This window comes from Mobula hypostoma, chromosome 2, assembly GCF_963921235.1.
Source record: "Mobula hypostoma chromosome 2, sMobHyp1.1, whole genome shotgun sequence".
NCBI lineage: Eukaryota > Metazoa > Chordata > Chondrichthyes > Myliobatiformes > Myliobatidae > Mobula > Mobula hypostoma.
In genome coordinates this window covers 222,346,173-222,365,757 of record NC_086098.1, presented here as the reverse complement: position 1 = coordinate 222,365,757, position 19,585 = coordinate 222,346,173, and the positions used below count along the sequence as shown (strand labels likewise).

General features: G+C 36.9%; 1 protein-coding gene across 7 annotated transcripts in view; it reads left to right on the top strand.

Annotated features, from left to right (window-relative positions):
* Positions 1-19,585, top strand: part of ncoa5 (nuclear receptor coactivator 5) — a 43,892-nt gene that overhangs the window by 9,028 nt on the left and 15,279 nt on the right. For 5 of the 7 annotated variants that reach the window (XM_063041531.1, XM_063041530.1, XM_063041533.1 and 2 more), the window contains 4 exons: positions 5,383-5,490; positions 6,161-6,227; positions 8,332-8,472; positions 17,563-17,681. In XM_063041531.1, the coding sequence (XP_062897601.1) occupies positions 5,383-5,490; positions 6,161-6,227; positions 8,332-8,472; positions 17,563-17,681 (435 nt within the window). The remainder of the gene's footprint in view (positions 1-5,382; positions 5,491-6,160; positions 6,228-8,331; positions 8,473-17,562; positions 17,682-19,585) is intronic. The other 2 variants (XM_063041534.1, XM_063041532.1) reach the window with 1 other exon arrangement.

Sequence of the window (19,585 nt, the reverse complement as noted above, 5' to 3'; positions counted from 1 at the left end):
ACTGAAGTTGTATGATTTGGGGAAAATATAGAAGAGAAAGTACATTTTATATAGTTAGAAATTGGAAAATATGTTCAGAGAACCTGGGTATGCTTGCGAATGACTCTGAAAGTTGCAATGCAGTATAGCATAGAAAGAGGATGTCAAATGGAATGCTGTCCTTTATTGAAAGAAAGTTTGAGTACAAAATGTTATAATGCCACAATTTATACTAGCCTCAAGTATGTTGCACTAAGAGTATTGTGTGCAGTTCTGTCCTCCTTGCCTTAGGGAGAAGTGTACCAAAAGATCCTGGGACTGGAAAGGTACATGTTTTGAACATGAATTTAGAAGAATGGGAAGTGAAGCACATGAGCTTGCAGGGCTTGTCAAGAAAGATGCAGAGATGTTTGTTCCCTGACCTGGAATGCTTCAACCAAGTGCTCAACCAATTAGAACTTGGCTGAGAATAAATCAAATATCCTCTGGGTGGAAGAAATCTTGGGAATTGTCTGTTGTTGAGTTTGTTCAATATCTGATAGAATTCTGGATAAATATGTTGCAGGAATGTTTCTGAGGCAAAGGTTTAGCTATAAATTTAATTAGAGGCAGAGCAGGCAAGAGAGGCCAAGGGATCTTGTGGTACTACTCATCTTAACAGTCCCAAGCTATTCGGATCCTGATTTGTTCGCAGTTATTTTTCCATTTGTCTTACTGTAAAGGAGCATTGGCAGCCTAACTGGCCATTGCTTAAACCACTGAAAAGTAGGGCATTCGTCACAGGTGTTTCTTTGTTTCTTACATTAACCTAATGGGTGAATCCGTGTTTGTTTGAGAAAACCGTAACCAGATTGCAAATAAGTTAGCCATTGCCATACATACAGTGCCTTGTAAAGGTATTCAGCTCCCAACCCTTTGTTCACATAAATGAGTAATATAACCAGGGATTTTGATCAGTTTAACTGAGAATTTTTATTTGTGAACCATGTGCTTCTTTTCTACATCAGAGCCCAAAAACAATGGAAATTTATAAAGCATGAAAAACTGAATTGTCAGCAGTACAAAGGTATTCATCCCACTTTGCCCAGTTGAACCACCTCTCGTAGCTATTACAGCCAGTAGTGTTTTGGGGTAGCTTTGCACAGTGTGATGGAGCAAGATTTGCCCATTCCTCCTTGCAAAATTGTTCAAACTTTGCCAGAGTAGTTGGGCAGTGGCAATGGACAGCAATCTTGTCCACTGTGCCAGAGATGTTCAGTTGGGTTAAGGTCAGTACCCTAGGGAAGATGACTTTTCTTCATTTCAAGCCACTCCATGGTTGCTCTGTTAGGCTGCTTTGGGTCTTTATACTGTTGAAAGATGAACTCCCTTCCCAGTTTAAGTGGAGGCTAGCAGGTTCTTGTCCAGTATCTTAATGGATTTAGCAGCATTCATTTTCCCATCAATCCTGACCAGATTTACAGTCCCTGCTGCTGAAAAGCATCCCCATTGCACGATGCTATCTCCACCATACTTTACAGTAGGGAGGATGTTACCTGGCTGATTTGCAGTATTAGATTGACACCACATGTTCTGCTTAATGTTGAGGCCAAAAAATTCCACTTAAGTCTCAACTGACCACAAGAGCTTCTTCCATGCCTTTACAGTATCTTCTAAGTGATGCTCTGCAAAGCCTTTACAGGCAAGGATGCTTTTGTTTAGCTTCGTAAATACCCTTTTTGTGAAGGTCTTAGAAATTGTGGAGCCATGAACTTTATCTCTGGTTGCAGCCACTGACTTTTGCAGCTCACTCAAGAATGAGTGTTGATGTCACAGTAGCCTCTTTTACAAGTGCCAGTCTTCTCCGACAACTAGGTTTAGAGCCCAGGCAGCGTGGCTGTTCAATATTTTCCCCACTTTTTCCACAATGGACTACTCGAGGTATGTACAGTGCCTTTGTGATGGTCTGGTACTTTTTCCCTGTGTTGTCTGTTTCTGTTATCGTTTCCCTAACTTGTCTTGAATGGTCTTTTGCCTTCACTCATTTTGGTTTGGTCTGTTGAAAACCTACCATACTGTTGGACCTTACAGAGAGGGAATTTATTCTTAAGAATTTGTTGAAGACAGGTGGTCCTCTAATTTTCTACATCAACAGGTTGGGTGAGTTGGTAAGGTTAATATAGTGTATTGCACCTGGGGAAAGTTGGCATATTAATTACAATGGGGATGAGTGAATACTTTTTCAGCCTCCAATTTTGGTTTTTAATTTTAGGTAAACAGGTTTTGTTTTTTTTTTCTTTTAATTGGACATGATATACAGTGTTTTGTAGATTAGCTCCAAAAATGCTTTTAATTTTAAATTTTAAGTTTGGAAAATAAGACAGTACTCAGTGAAGATATTTGTGAGGGCTGAATACTTCAGGGCACTGTACTTGGGTGTCCTTTTCAGAGCTAGCTCTGAAGGGGATGGCTGCTTTTATGTCACTATAAACTTCTCTGTATAGGACTGTTTTGCTACATTTCTTCTGGTGTCTTGTTTTGCAGGTTCTGAATCACTGTGCTGCTTCAGTACTCTTACTTTAAAAGGGTTTGATTGGTCCCCTATCAGAAATTGCCTTCAATACTGAGGTGCACAGTGAATGGCTAAGGGCCTTGTTATTATAAGGTTAACTGAAATGCACACAAACAGACCACCTTTTTGCTTTAAAGCTGTGCTGTAATTCATCTTGGTGGCTCCCTTCACTCCTCCTCACTTGACATCATGCTTGACTTTTTTTTCCATGGCATGATGTTATGGAATTTTAGTACTACAGGAATAGTCCTCAAGTTCTGTGGTAGAGTGGAGTGAAAGATTCAAAAGGATGAATCTCTCAAGTCCAGGATGCATTCCCAGTCTATTTTCTGAATGAGGTATGTGACTTCAGTTTGAAGTACTGGCAAAAGGGTGAGTGAATTATGGGAGTTCACAGACCATTTAAGCCACTGCTTTAAATCACTTTTGTATATTTTTCACCTGAAAGTAATATACAGAATAAAATACTTTGGGTGTGGGACTTCTGAAGTAAGCTGGTGTACTTGGAAGATAAATGTCTTCTATGAAGAAGAAAAATGTTTTTTGTCAGTGAGTGTTCATCAGAGCTGAAAATATAAAATAAACATTTTTGGTAACCAATGTTTTATAGGTAATATAATTTTAATTGCCTGGCAAGTCATACCGGATTTTTTTTTTGCTTTTGCAATCAAATTTTAAACTACTTATTTTTTAAATCTCCACCTCAGTAACATTTTTGGTTTATAAACTTACACATTATTTCAATTAAATTGTTTGGAATTTTTTTTGTTCCCAGTGGGGCAAGAATCATGAACTTAGTACTATGGGCAATACTGGCTTTATCAACAACATGATTTTTTTTTACGTAATTGGTGTGTTTATGCTTAATTTATTTTGCATAAATTAAATAAACTACAAGAAGAAACTCCTATTTCTTATAAATGTAATCATCTCTGTATTAATCTTTTTTTGTTATAGGCATTATTAATCCCTTTAGCATTATTAATGCTGGGGATTAGTGATAATTTGTAAAAGCTGAAATGTGTCAATTTCTAAGATTGTGGTATTTCCATTAATGGGAACAAATAAAACCATTTAAATACTGTTTTTCTTCCAAGTTGCTTGATTTGCTGCAATTGACAATCAAATCCTGTATTGCCCTAGCATCTTCAGCAATCGCTTAAAATGAAGAATTAGCATTGCAAGTAGATTTATTGTAATCTTGACATTGTGGTGTGTGTACATAAGACTGCGTGATTTCTCATTTATAAATGTACCCTGCACGCTTCAGTCTGGGTTAGAGAATCTGATTATAGCTTATTTCTTTCATGTTTCTTGTCCGTACTCATCTAACTAATCTAAATCTTGAAGACTTCAGTAGTGGAGCAGTGGAAATTGGGAACCTTCATGGAGAGTAACACTGACATCTTGGTCCCTCTATACTGTTTTTGATTACTGCCTCAAAGGCTTGGATTATTTTGTGCATTTCACTTCATTTAATCTATGGTTAAACATCCACATTATTTGGAACTGTCTGTGACAAATTTTAAATGTTTTGACTAGAGCATTCAAACATTCACAACTTTTAGAGGTTTCAATGGATTTTGGAGTGCTTGATTTGTTTTACACCAGTCACACCTTTGTCAAGATGATCCAAGAAATACATATAGTTCAGAACTTTTGAATGTTCTTAAATTTCTTTCATGAAGGAAAATTGCATGTTAATTTTGAAGGTATCTGGTTCTACAAGTTAGCTTTTTATATTTTGCAAACTGGCATCTGGAGGTTTTGCCAGTGTTTAAAATTTAGGTTCTGTTGAGGTTAAAATGGCAATGTCTACCAAATAACTGCAGTATTCCCGTGGAACGATGTTTTAGTCATATTTTTGACTACAAAGTTGCTGCCAAGTTGTGTACTTGTTGCAGTCACATTAATGTATAATTGTCATTGTTAACTTTTATGTATCAAATAAAAACATGCCCATTTAAGCTCTGAACCTGTCTGTTTTATATTGAAAGCAAACTGTTTTTGCATCTTTGGCTAATTGTAGTTGACAAGGTGGAACTTTTCTTTGAGTCAGTATTAGATTGAATTTACGAGTGGGGATTGAGATTAAACTCCATTGGTAAATGCTCATCATATCAAATTAATAATTAGCCAAATTTACTGTGGAATGGCACATACACTGATCATGGTTTGGACTTCAAAGTATCTTACTAACATGTTTTAGCTGGTTTATGGTTGAGTGGAAAAGTTCTTTTTTTGAGGTATTTGTACATTAGAGATCCAATGTAGTCTTGTCTGATTAAGAGATGAACCAACCCTCCACGAGGAAATTGTGTCAAACTGTAATGGATTTGCGAAGTTGGAATAATTTAGGGTTTAGTTAATAGTAACCGGTCATTTTGGCTGTTGGTATTTAAAAAGATGTTCTGTAAATCTAGTGAATATTACAAATTACTTTCCCTTGAAGTCAATTTCTCTGTAGCGCCTTGACTGTTTCAAAAAGCTCCAAACAATCGAGGTTTTGTGGATTTTCTTAACACCACCATTGATTCTGATGGCTAATTACAACAAGTAGGCTTCATTCTGGTGTTGTCTGGAGCTATCATATTAGAAGATGAGATCTTGTTCGCAACATTTGGAATTCTCCCTTCTATAAATGGGAAATTTTGCCTGAACAAGTGAACAGTTTGAAGAAGTAATGGACTTCGTCATCAGTTCTGTTGACCTTCTGTGAACTAGACATTGCCAGTTTAACTTGCAAGTGTCAAGGGAAGTAATTTTGCTCTATTGAATGGAGATTTTTGAACATCTGGAATTTTTCCATCCCACAGGTATGTACATTTTCATTAACAACATTAATTTTGCAGCTTTGTCAATGCACCATGGATTTGGGTTTGTGCAGTTTGATCGTGTTGAGGATGCTAAAGCTGCCGTGCAAGGAGAGAACGATCGAATGTGTAGAGGGTACAGATTAGGTAAGAACTTGAGATAACTGCAAATGTATACTATGAATGCAATGGGATTTACAAGCATTAAAAATCATTTTTTTTTATAAAGGACTGTATTGCTTAACAGTTTGCCATTGCTCAATTTATTCTGGTTCCCTGTGCATTAGTGTATCAGCCCATATTTTCAAATAAATGGTTTTGAAAGCGTGGACATTGATGTGTTAACACTAGTTTTGGCATGTTTGGCATCTTTAGTGTGCTCACTGGTAATCCAGAGTTTATTCTGAATGAGGAAACATTACTCCAGACCATCAATCCAACTAATTGTATTTTTGTGATCAAAATAGCGGAATTTTATGTTCCAGAGAGATTTTCAAACTGTTCATTTATCTAAAACACGGTTATGAAGATCTGCAATATCTTTTCTCTTAATCTTTGATGGAGCACTCTTCCTGTTTGACTCCATTTTCCAAGCTAATGAAAAATAATATTTTCCACAAAAAAAACTGTAGTTTGGAGTACATAATTCAGATGCAAGTTCATGATCACTTGTCCGAAATTCATCTGTAAGCTATTTGCTTTACACTTGAAATAATTCTTCTGTTAATAAACACTCACGTAAATCTTGTCGGGTATGTTTACTTTCAAGTCTGTTATGTTTTTGTTTTGTACAAATTGGTTGGTTGGTTCTTTTCAGATGTTAATATGGCAGCTGATCGAAGAAATTCGAATAAATCTGCACGGAGACAGAGTCCTCCGAGAAGGTAATAACACTTGTGCATCTTTTTATCACGAAGACAAGACTATTTGCCAATGATGGGATGAAGGTCGTCTCTTGTTAAAGCAGCATATTAAAATCCTGAAATTGCCCAATTTGTATGGGGAGTTGTGAATCTGCTTTTTAAAGTGGCTGTTCCACCTTTGCGTTGAAGTAAGTTACACAAATCTTTATTCAGGATACTTGTTCGTTTTTGGCGTGTCAGTTGTACATTTTGCTAGTTACAATAAAGTATGATTGTAGCATAAATGCTTATGTATGTCAAGATGTAAATTAGTATTTATACAAAAACTAATAAAAGTTGGTGCATTTTGAAATGAATTGCAGCTTGCAATAAATTTTCCAGCTGTTCTTTGGAGTGTTGACTAGAGCATGGTTCCCAGTGATTCTTGTTTGCGTCCTTCCGTCACACATCACTACACATCTTGTTTGCTGTTCCTTCAAAGTATCATTTATGCATTCATTTACACATTTAGTCTTTTATTGCCATGACTAGTGAGGTAAGTATCAGAACGGAAAGGGGTGAGGGTGAAAGAGGCTGATTTGGAGCTGGCGATAATTAGTTATTGCTGTTCTATGCTTCTGTTGCCAAATGGTTCTACAGTCGTCTTCTGCTGTACGGTGATATAGAGCTCGGTACCTGAAAGGTTTGAAAGCTGCTCTAATGCCATGACAGTCGATTCATTTGGAATTACTGTTTCATCGATTTGTCACTCGTTCAATTGTCTTGAAGTGTCAGTCTTCTTCATGAGGTCTGTTTGGAGATACCACTTCTCTTCTTGTAGGATTACCGCCTGATATGGCAAGGCAACTCTTGGTCCATTAGCTATACTATATGTCCACCATCATTCACTTTGTGTGAACTTGGACCCAAAAGTATGGAATATGGAATTTCTGGGATGCTGATTACTTGAGGAATTGTTTCATTTAAGCAAACTGTTTGTCTAGACCAACATATAGATTTCATCATTGAAGATTCTTGTGGATGGCTCTTTTTCTGGTTCCTGCTCATCATTTTTGCTCTCTGCCTCTCTTGTTTGCTTTCTTTGCTTATTTTATAATATGCTGATGGAAGGTAAGTAGCAGTCGATTAGCACAAGATTTCAACGAATAGGATGGATATTTCAGTTACACTGACTTCTAAGGAATTTAAACATGGATCTCTGAAAAGGTGAGCAAGAAAAGCTGGAACTGGAGTCACCGGAACTGTTGGAAAATGAGCTGGTGGAACATTGGCATATACTGTAGAAGGTTTGTCTACATTTCCATTGCGAAACACCCAATGGGACAAATAAAACTTCAGGAAATGACTAAATGTATTCATTGTCAATAATTATGCTAAAATTGGATCAATGTTAGAGACTTTCTGATTTATGCTGACTGTGAACCTAAATAACTATTCTGGTGAGATTCCTGAGTTGTACAAAACAGCATGCAATTCAACTAATAACCAGTTATGATCATACATGTATAAAGAGGGTATCTTTAATGCTCAGCTCATTGCTGGGTAATATTTATATTTTCCCTATTTCCATCCATCAGCTCTCCTCTCCCCTCTTTACCCCTGCATGTTAAATGTTACAGTTTACAAAATCTGAGTATTAAAGCTGCACAATTTAAAACAAGTGTTGGGGTCTCAAGTGATGCCTAGAAACAATGTAAAAATAGCCCAACTTGATTTGTTTTTGTTGTTGCTACTCAGCTAGAATGCTTTTGTATACTGTGAAGTGCACAATGTAGTCTATAATGATACTTCAGTGAAAAGCAACAAACGGCGAATGGGATGGAGATTGGGAACAAGATCGGAGTCGATTGAAAACTGAATTAATTAGATTAAAGATACAGCAAGCACTAACCTTACATAATTTTATTAAGATGTTTCAAGGTCATCTGTTATTTAACCTTCATTAACCTCAAGGCATCTTGTGACTTAGAACATTGTTTTGGTATTCAATGAATTTTGCATTATTGACAACATCAAGTTCTTTGGATTCAAATATGAATTTTCAGTAGATTTAAGCTGAGTATGAGAATTACAGCAAAAGGGCTTTTTCAACAATATGCTTATTTTATTTATCTGCTTTCGTTAGAGATCCATTTGCCTTTGGTGATGAACGTGATGTAAGACGTGATCGCTCCCCACTCAGGCCTACAAGGGATGAACGTGATGCAAGAGATCCTCTGTATGATCGATACAGGGATACCAGAGACCCCAGGGAGTCAAGCTACAGGTAAAATTATTGAAGTGAAAACTGTTTAGATACTCATGTCAGGCAGTACCTGGAGAGGCCTGAGATTTCTATATCTCCTTGGAGCGACAGAGGATGAGAGGTGACTTGATAAAGGTGTATAAGGTAATGAGGGGTATTGATTGTGTGGATAGCCAGAGGCTTTTTCCCCAGGACTGAAATAGCTAACAGGAGAGGGCATAGAAATAGGTACCAAGGGGATGTCAGGGGTAAGTTTTTCATTAGCATGATTTTCAGCTGATTTTCCATAATCAAAAGAGCAATCTATGATCTCAAGTTGACTAATCTTTTCCATGTTTAAATCAGGTAGTTGTTTAAAATGGCCAATGCACTACAAGCATTAAGCATTTATGATCTCACTCATTTAGAAGTTACTGATTTCAATATACTTGAATGCTTCATTAGCTTGGCCAGGCACACCCACAGGCACAGTAAGTTTGGAGATCATATGTAGCCCTTAGGCAATGAAGTACTGTTAGACTGTAGAATGTTACATAAAGGTTGCTCATGTGATAACAATCTCCGTAATAGGGAGAAGAGAAGAAACCTTGCCAAGGCAATAAATTGACTATATTTGGGCCATTGAACATATTAATTTTCATCGTTTGATTTGAAGACACAATTACTTCAAATTGTGCAATGAAAAATACTGATTTGGTGTGCTTAAAATTTACTGACCTTCCTATTAATTTGTTACTGATTGGTTAGTTACGGAGTGAGCAGAATTACCCAGGGGTTTAGTTGGAGCAAGACCTGAATTGAGTATAGTTGTAGCATACTGAAATAGTGAACACAACAGTAAAATCTTAAGTTATTGATTGTTTAAGGATTTGATTCTTTTCCATTTTATCTGTTTACTTGATTGGAAGTGGGTATCATGCTGGAACTTTAAATGAGGAGTAACTTCACTTACATATGAATTCGCAAATACCACTGTTCATAGTTTCCTATTGGGATTGTGATATTTTTTATTTTAAGTCAGTATTATCTGCACAAAAAAGTCAATCATGTTGATTTTGATAGTGCAATTTTGTTAATGAAAGCAAGTAAAAATCTTTGAGTCACTAGTATCCTAAATTTCATAATTTATATTAAATGATGCTAGTAAGTTTTCATTCATTACAGCAAAACTTAATTGTATGCACTCATTTTAAGATCTTGCATACAGATTTAAGAAATTGTACAGCAATGTGTCTGTTTGTTGCTACCAGTCAAGAGCCAAGTCTTAAGACTTTGATAATAGTTCTATCACTCAGCAAGATGAAGATTATTTTGATGTTGGCCTAGGTTTCATTCCCCTTGTATGATCTTGGAACCATTTCTACTTATTAAACTCTGACAGCAATTTGTGCTGTCATAAGATTTGGCATTGAGAAAGTAGCTCTTACCTCAAGTGAGTCTTGTTTCCTGTACTGAGTCCTAAGATAAAATTGATATTGCACCTCAGAATTCATATGTTCAATGGCAAACTGTTAATTTTTATTCCTAATTTCCACACACAGATTTTTCATAGGTTCAGCTGATTCTTCTGATTAGTTCTTCTCATCCTTCCAGCATAAATGTTCTGCAGTAGTTTATAGCAACTAGATGTTTTGAATGTTCATTTTTGGCTTTCGTGTCCATTGCTAACTGTTGATCATCTCTATGCATAAACCATTAAATTATTCCTGCCCTGTGTTACACCCTTGAAAATTCTGGATGTTTTACTTTTGCAATGCATTGAACTTGTGTTTTGGAACCTGTTTTTACAAGTATTCTAATTTGTACAGGTCCACAATCCCTTATCTGAAATCCTTGGGGCCTGTTGCATTTTGGAATTAAGAATTTTTTGGATTTCAGACTCTTTCTCCCCCCGCCCCCATACCAAAAAACACGTATGCTCAAGTCCCTTATTTAACCTGCCTCAATGTGGTGGACTTTAGGACCCAGTGGCACACCAAACCTATGCACATCCTCCTGTATACTCTAAATCATCTCTAGATTACTTATAATACCTAATACAATATGCTGTGTAAATAGTTGTTATACTGTATTGTTTAGGGAATAATGACAAGAAATATTGTATCATTTCTTAATGCATGCATTACTAAATGACAATAAAAGAGGACTGCGTGTCTTCATAATCTAAAAATAATTTATTTCCAACAAAAATGTTCAATAAAACATAAAAATATACAGCCTCAAATGAATCGAATGAAACAGGTGGTAAATGACTTACTGGAATAAATGTAGAACGTCACTGTCACTATAAAACTTTAGTAACTTGTCTTTCTGTTTATTTAAATCGTATACAGTAGTGAGTTCTCTTTTTCTCGTTGTTACCCATAGGGGTATCTGCAGCTCTTTTTGACATTTTCACAGTGAAATTAAGCACAAAGTCAATGGTGAACACAAAATATCAGAGAACAGCAAATACACGTGTAACCAGTACGAGTGCTGAGCCACAACTGACGTCTGGCAACCTCTGCTAGTGCTGCCATGTCACACCTGAGTGACGTCAGCTGTTGGCGAAAAAAACTTCGGTTTTTGGAGCTTTTTGGATTTCAGAATTTCGGGTAAAGGAATGTGCACCTGTATTTCAAGTTAACTTTGAGTTAGCAATTTATGTTTAAATTGCATAAGGCTGGATATACTGATTGTAGCTCTCATTGTAGTTTTGTCCAATAAATCTATCTTACTACTCCTAGCTAACAAGAGATGTTAAATGGATAATTGTATTTCTGACCCACACTTGATTTTGAAACAGCTTCTTCTCCTCAGCCATGAATGAGATTGCTGAATACTACTCATTCATTATTCCTTATTTTTGCACTGTATTTATTTTATAATTTGTCATAATTCTTTTGTCTTTGCACTGTACTCCTGTTGCAGTACAACTAATTTCACATCATATAAGTCAGTTATATAATCTATTTCTGATTCTGAGCATTGGGATAATAATACATAGGAAGTTAGATATGAATTCCTTAGTATAATGGTCATTAGATCTGAGTATATCACCATCTACTTGCTAGTTACCTTATGTTGTTATGCTATAAAAAAAACTTAACCTTATTTGTACTAGAGTTGGAACCATTTTGATTATTAAGGTTCTACTCCAATTTTGTGCATAGTAGTCAATTTCCTGTCTTCATTCCAGTTTACCTCCACTCCACCATCTTACCAGGGAAAGAAAAGATATTAGGCACCAGTCTTGGTTTACCAAAGATTGGATTACTTTGGAACCCAGAATTTATTTTAGTAATGTGGTCAAGGTCTGACAACCCATTTATTTCTAATTTGTCTTAAACAGAGATCCAGGAAGTAGCATTTTCGAATTCCATATTGCATATTCCAAAGTTCAAAGTAAATTTTATTATCAAAGTGCATGTATGTCACCGTATACCACCCTGAGATTTTTTTTCTTGTGGTCATGCTCAATAAATCTATAGAATATTAACTATAACGGAACCATTGAAAGACTGCCCAACTAGGGTGTTCACCCAGAGTGCAGAAGACAAAAAACTGCAAATACAAAAAGAAGAAATAATAATAATTTGATAGATTACATAATTCTAAAGAAGCCCAACAGAAAAGCAGAAATCTTTCATGCTGCTATGTTGACTACCAAAAAGCATTTGACTCTGTCCCACACTCATGGTTAATAGAAGTTCTTAATATTTATATAAACAACACCCAATACTTGTGGAATTCCTGCAACATCTGATGAGGCATTGACGTACTGTAATCACTGTATTTATTAACAACCAAAAAAGGACAGCCAGCGTTATCAAAATAAACAGGCATTTTTCGAGGCAACTCTCTAAGTTGACTGCAGTTCTGTCTGGCATTAAACCTGCTCTCTAATGTATTGAATTGGACAAAAATTGGGTTTCAAATCAGAAACAATGAAATGAGCTATACCTTAACACAACTTTTATACACAGCTGTTGTGAAATTATATACTCCTCATCAGTTAAGCTAAAGCAATTAATTCAAATAGAACTATTTTCAAAAGACATAAACATGAACTTTGGCCTAGATAAATGCAGAACATTAAACATAAAGGTGCAATAGGGCTAATAGAATACAAAACAGTGCAGTAGAATACAATACAACTGATGGATGAATATGAAACATGTAGGTATCTGGGATATCAGCAAGGGAAGAAAATAAGCCATAGCATGATAAAGGAAAAAATACTTTGACAAAATTTACTTTGAGGCTTAAGAAAATCTGCCAAACAGAGCTCATCAGCAAAAATACAACAAAGGCAACAACCACTTTTGTAATACCTATATTAATATATTCTTCTGGCATAATATCTTGGTCCAAAGAATCTGGAGAATTTACAAAGAAAAATAACTGAAATGACAAAATTCAGAAATTATGTACATTTGAATGTACTTAGATTAACACTTACCTGAAATAGAAGGGGGAAGAAGAATAACAGACATTAAAAATCAACACAACAGTCAAATAGAACTTTAGAGGATATACTTTCATCAATGACTGGAATCAGTACTACATGCAAACATAGACAATTCTGATAAGTATACCACCACTAAACTTAAATGAGACCACAACCAAGAACAGTGAGGACATTATCACTATTGAAGAAAAAAATTAACTAATGGAAGAGCATGACCCTCCATGGAAGACATCTCCACGATCTGAGTAGACTAGATGTCGATAGGGAAGCATTGAATGCCTGGCTCCAAGTTGGAGACCTCTTCCCAGAAACAGGTGGTTTCCTTGTGGTAATACAGGACCATGTGATTAACAAAAAAAAAATCAAAGTATATAATAAAAGACCAACAAATTCAAGATGATAAATGAAGAAAGTGCCAAGGAAAAACCAGAAACAATCCAACATGTTACAGGATCTTGTAGCAGTTTAACACAGTCTGATTACTTATACAGGCACAATCAACATAATTCATCAAAAGGTACCTTTAAAATACAAACTCTTAGATGAAATCACACCTTACTATAAATACAAGCCTGATTCAGTTTTAAAATCAGAATACCACGAATTATGTTATGACTGATTAGTTATTACAGATAGGAAAGTCCATAATAACCATCTGGCTATAATAATACAGAATAAACAAGCTAGAACAACTTAGTTACTTGTGTTTGGAATGGCTAAATCTATTAAATAACAGATATCAGTAAATGAGAAACACCAGAAATGTACTGAATTAAAAGAGGAAATTGAAAGACTTTGGAACATGACAAGGTATACATTGTCCAGATATCTTTAACTGGTGTCATCCCAAAGGCACTACACAATAGCATTAAACAATAGCTACACAGAAATATATATGTAAATCTTCAGAAAGAAGTAATATTACACACCACTAGAATAGTCTGAAAGTTCCTAGCTGTTGACAAATGAGCATGCTTGGCTATTCCCGCACCTTAGGTTTTACCAACTTGAGCTCAGAAGAAATGCAAAGAAAACAAATATTAACAATGATAAAAAAGGAATAAATATTGAGAACATGAGATGAATAGTTATTGAAACTGAATCCTTCGGTTGTGGGAATATTTTCTTGTGGTGTGAGTCCTGAGGCACTTGTACCTTCTTCCTGATGGCAGCAGTGAGAAGAGAGCATATCCTGGGTAGTGAGGTCCCTGATAAGTGCATGCTGCTCTTCTGTGACATATTTCATGTAGATGTGCTTTACCTGTAATGGACTGGGCCATTGCTATTTTTGTAGGATTTTCTGTTCAAGGGCATTGGTGCTTCCATACCAGAATGTGACACAGCCAGTCAGTGTACTCTCGAATATGCATCTTTAGAAGTTAGCCAAAGTTTTAGATGCTATGCCAAATCTCCGCAAATGAGGGAAGTAGAGGCGAGGTGCTGGTCTTCATAATAGCACTTGTGTGCTAGGCCCAGGACAGGTCCTCCAAATAATAACACCTAGGAATTTGACTTGTATTTCTATAATAAAATTATATAAGATGCTGTCAGATTTATTTGCTGATACCTGGCGAGTAATTTCATGCCAAATGATGAATACTTCTTCCTGTTTGTTAAGTTCCTGTGGCATTTATTCTATCATGGTTGGAGTCTGTAAACGAGTAATCTGGAGGCCCGGGCTATATGATCCAGAGACGACATCTGGTAGTTGGAGGATTTGTACTGCTAACTTGATAAATCAGGCATTGAATTATAGTGTGAACAATCATGATTATGAAACTCTTGGACTGAGGGGAAAAAGCTGTCCTGTTCATTAATGATCCTTTAACGAAAACCTCTTAATTTGTATATGCCTCTAGAGAAAACATGGTAATGTAATAAAACCAGATGGTGTTTCCAGTATCCTCTGAGTTAATACAGAAAAAGTTGGAAATACTCCTTAAATCAGGTAGCAAACACAGAAAGAGAAAGTTAATATTTCAGAGTGACAGTGGGCTTCTGTTTCTATCCTGCATTTATTTCATCTACAATATTATATATATTTCCATCCTCTACAAATTATTCAACAAAGACATTCACACTCCAGTCTTCCTTATTTGCACTTGGGACTAGTGCCAAAATTGGGAGAGCTGTCTTTCAGAAGCAGAGTCCTGTTGTATATGCAGTCATACTTTTCAAGCAAACCCAGGCTTCTTTATTTCTACCTCGACTGTGGGACAGACCTAAAACTGATGGAGGTAGAGGTGGTGATGGTGCTAGAAGAAATTGATTCATTTACTACTTGATACCATGTATGACATGGTATTGTGTTATATCTGGATGAACATTCCTGTTACGTCAGCTGCCGTCCTCTTCAAGTTAATGCTGTCATGTTGAATATCACTTTTGAAGATGCGCTGATAGCACCAAGGCCGTGGAATGGATAATATTTCACTGTCAGCAGTTAGTAGAACCATGGTGACTGAGTTGGCTGAGTTATGAAAGACATAAATGCCATTCTGATCTATGGCTGGCGAGGACAGTTGTATTTCATCAAGATCTATAACTTCATAGAACGTAGAACATTCATCGCTATTTCATTTAGTCAGAACTGAAGGGTTTCCTGTGGGTCAATAAGGTGTATACTTGAGCATGCCAGGAGCAAACACTGGCTGAGTGGCAGAAGTGGGACCGCTTCTTTTTATGTTACATGTCAGTGATTTGGATGATGGAATTGAGGCCTTTGTGGCCAAGTTTTCAGGCAATACGAAGATAGGTGGAGGGACAGGTAGTGTTGAGGAATCAGGGGCTGTAGAAGGAGTTAGACAGATTAGGAGAATAGGCAGAGAAGTGGCAAATGGAAAACAGTATTTGCAATTGTATAATTGCGTACTTTGCAAAAGAAATAAAAGTATATACTATTTTCTCAATGGAGAAAATTCAAAAACTGAGGTGCAAAGGGACTTGGGAGTCCTCGTGCCGGATTCCCTAAAGGTTCATTTGCAGGTTGAGTTGGTGGTGAAGAAGGCAAATGCAATGTTTGCAATCATTTTGAGTGGACTAGAATATTAAAGCAAAGGTGTAATATTTATAAGGCACTAGTGAGGCCCCACGGAATATTGTGAGCAGCTTGCAATTCAGTTCAAGTTTAATTGTTATTCAACCATACATAAACACAGCTAAATGAGACAACGTTACTCCGGGGCCAAGGTGTAAAGCACAGTACCAAAAGTCACACTGCACAAAGCATACATAGCACTTACAAGATAGCAAGCACGTAAAATCAGTGAGATAGTCATGCCAAAAATAGTCCAGACCAGAGTCATGAATGCCGCAGAAATCTGCAGTTGACCACAGTACAGCTTGTCTTGTGCCACGCCACCTATGCTGGAGCATACCAGCTCCAGCGCCTCTCCTGGAGGCTGTAAACGGGTGACACGGTTGCTTGGCCTTGTCCTTGCACATGCAGGATAGCAAGCATATATATCAATAAAATACAACCACACAAAAAGAAATAGTTCAGATCCCGAGTCCATAAATGCTGCAGAAATCTGCAGTTGACCATAATGCAGCTTGTCTCCTGCCAGGCGAATGCTGGGAGGCAGCACTGACTCCAGCCTGGATGCAGTGTCACACCAGCTCTAACACCTCTCCTTTGGGCCCCTTACCTATGAAAGGATGTGCTGATGTTGAAGAGGGTTCACGTACATTATTCTGGGATTGGAAGGCTTGTATGAGGAGTGTTTGATAGCTGTGGGCCTGTGGTCACTGCAACTCAGAAGAATGGGGCGGATCTCATTGAAACCTATTGAATGTTGAAAGGCTTCGATAGAGTGGATGTTTCCTGTGGTGGGGGAGACTAAGACCAGAGGACACAGCCTTGGACTAGAAGGATGTCCATTTAGAATAGAGACTAGGAAGAGAGGGGTAAATTGGTGGAATTTGTTGCCAGAAGCAGCTGTGGAGGCTGTCATTGGCTATATTTAAGGCAGAGATTAATAGATTCTTAATTAGTCAGAGCACAAAGGGATATTTGGAGAAGCCAGGAGATTGGGGCTGAGAGGGAAATGGGGCAGCCATGAAGAAATGGCAGAGCAGACTAGATGGGTGAAATGGCCTAATTCTCCTATATCTTATGGTCAGTTACACAGAAGTGTGCTTTTCGCTAACTGAGTAGATTTAATCTATCAAATTACTGCCTCACGAGTTATTCTCAGTTCAGAGTGCATTCAAATATAGCTAAGAATGACCATTTGGCGTGGGTTCTTTTTTGGGGCTTATTACAAACCTATAGTGTCAATAGCCAGCAAGAGAAAACGGTAGAAGACTGAATGGAAGGAACATTTCTTGCCATTGAGCTAATAGATTTAATAGTCAAGTTATGGTCAGAATGTCAAAATGATGCGGTGTGCTACTTGACAGTAAAGCATAATCTCTTGATAATGTGCTGTTATTTCTTAACAAAACTGGTGCAAGTGGAATGATTGACCCATGTGCTATTCAGCAAGCAATGACAATTGTGTTAAACATGTGAAGGACTTTACATTGTAATTCTGTTCACTGGGTTTTCTTATAAACAAATAATGGCAACGAAACCTCAGTTACAGGAATTATTAAACATTTTAATCTTTGTTATATATTACGATGTGTTTCATGTAATTTAATATCTCTTTGCACTGCAGGCGAGATGAAGTTTATGACCGCTATTACCGCTATGATGATATTTTGCGCAGGAAGGAGGAGCCATATCTGGATAGATTCCGTGAGCCATGGGATCCCAGAGCATCTCGGGATGTTGATGGTAAATAATGGGATATCGTTTGATAATGTTGCATGCAAAGAACAAATTAATTGAATGTTTAGCAAAAACTTTTAGGTAATACTGAGATTTCAGAAAAAACATTTTGCATGAATTTTGGTGAATTCAATATTGGGAAATCTGAAACTGTTGTATCATGATTTTGGACCGTGTTTCATCCTTTACCAGTATTTCATCCTCAACCTGTGGAGTCTTTCTAATATTTTTCAACATTAGTTGTCTCCTAAAGTATTCCTGCTGTCCCATTTTAAAAAAATGGTAATATTTGCATGCAAAAAATTTTAATGTTCTAACCCTACTTGATAATTCAGGAGATCTTCTACTGACTTACTCATCAAGGATGATGGTGTTCAGTGATGATGGTGATAATATGTCCAGCTCCATGGTTATTCCAGTAAAGGGCATTTCTGTCAGGCTTGGTTTTAGCATCTATAAATGTTTCGTCTATATTGGTTGATTAGTGCGATTCATAAAGTATTTGTACTTCTGTACTATCTATATTGCTTGTCAAATCAGTTAATGAACGTAGTAAAAATTATTTATCCACTGTGGTTATGCTAAGTGATTCACCTAAAGAGAATGGGATGAAACAAACTCTGTGCAGGTGGGAGGTTGGCAAGGTGGCACTTACTGAAGTAGCTATGAGCTGTCTTGATTCAAGTTAGGAATTATAAATAAGCTTCAAAATGACCTATTTACATCACAAACCACAGGTGAAGATATGTAAGTGGACAGGCTATAACTGGAAAAAGGAGTTTTTGTGAAATGATGGCTTCTTTGCCCAGTCTCCCTATTAGTATCCATATAGTTACAACCTCTAATAATACAAAGGCCAGAAATTGCTCCTCACAACATCATATCTTACTTGTCTGGAATCATGTTAGGTGAGATGGATGTGGGGGTGAAATTTTTGGGTATCTTGAGCTGCTGAGAGACTGCTAAATTGGGATTTTGAAGATGAGATAGTGTTGAGGAGAGAGCTGTATAGACTGGGGAAAGAAGATGTTCTGGAGGCTTGAGATGTAAGATGAAGAACGGGTTTTCTTGCAACACAGTGGTAAAGCTAGTAGAGCCACTGCCTCACAGCACTAGTGACTGGGGTTTAATCTTGACCTCAGGTGTATGATTGTGTAGGTTTCCCCTGGGCGCTCTGGTTTCTTTAGACTTGAAACATGTTCTAGACGACCAGTATTCTCTGGGTGTTTAATTTACAGCCTGTTCCTCTTAAAGTTCTAGCACCATAACTTAACACCATATTCCTTCAATTTTACTTCAGAGGACTCAGTAATAACTGGATCAATTCAAAACTTTACAGTCAAGCCACCTCCAGTGAGTTGTAATGTGGAGAATTAATTATTTTGACAGCAGGGTTGTCAAAACAGTGAGGAATGAGGGATGAAGGTGAAACCAAAGCATTTGCATTTTTTTCTATTACATGTATGAGTGGATGGTCCACTTCTGTCTTTGCCAAAATTCCAAATTATGGAAGCTAAATTTGCTGATCACAGTAACTGCAGTAGGGAAAGAAACTTTCAGTTGTAAAGTCTATACATGAGAGATCCAACTCATCCATGTATTCTGCTGAATCCTTGATAGTATGTATCCAGATGCCTTTTGAGTATTTAATTGAATCTATCTTCACTTGCTGTATTTTTAGAACTTAAAAAGTCCTACTTCTGTTGGTTTTCCACCTGTTCTTGACCCTTGGTGCAAAGAGGAACATTTTTTCTATTGTATGTTCACTTTATACCTCCAATAGATACCCTTGCAGCCTCTTGAGAATAGCCCTAATTTCCTTAACCTTCCCGTGTACCCAAAGTCCTTCATTCTTTTATTTCATTTTAATAAATCACTCCTCTACCCTCCAGAGCCTTTGCATCAATCTA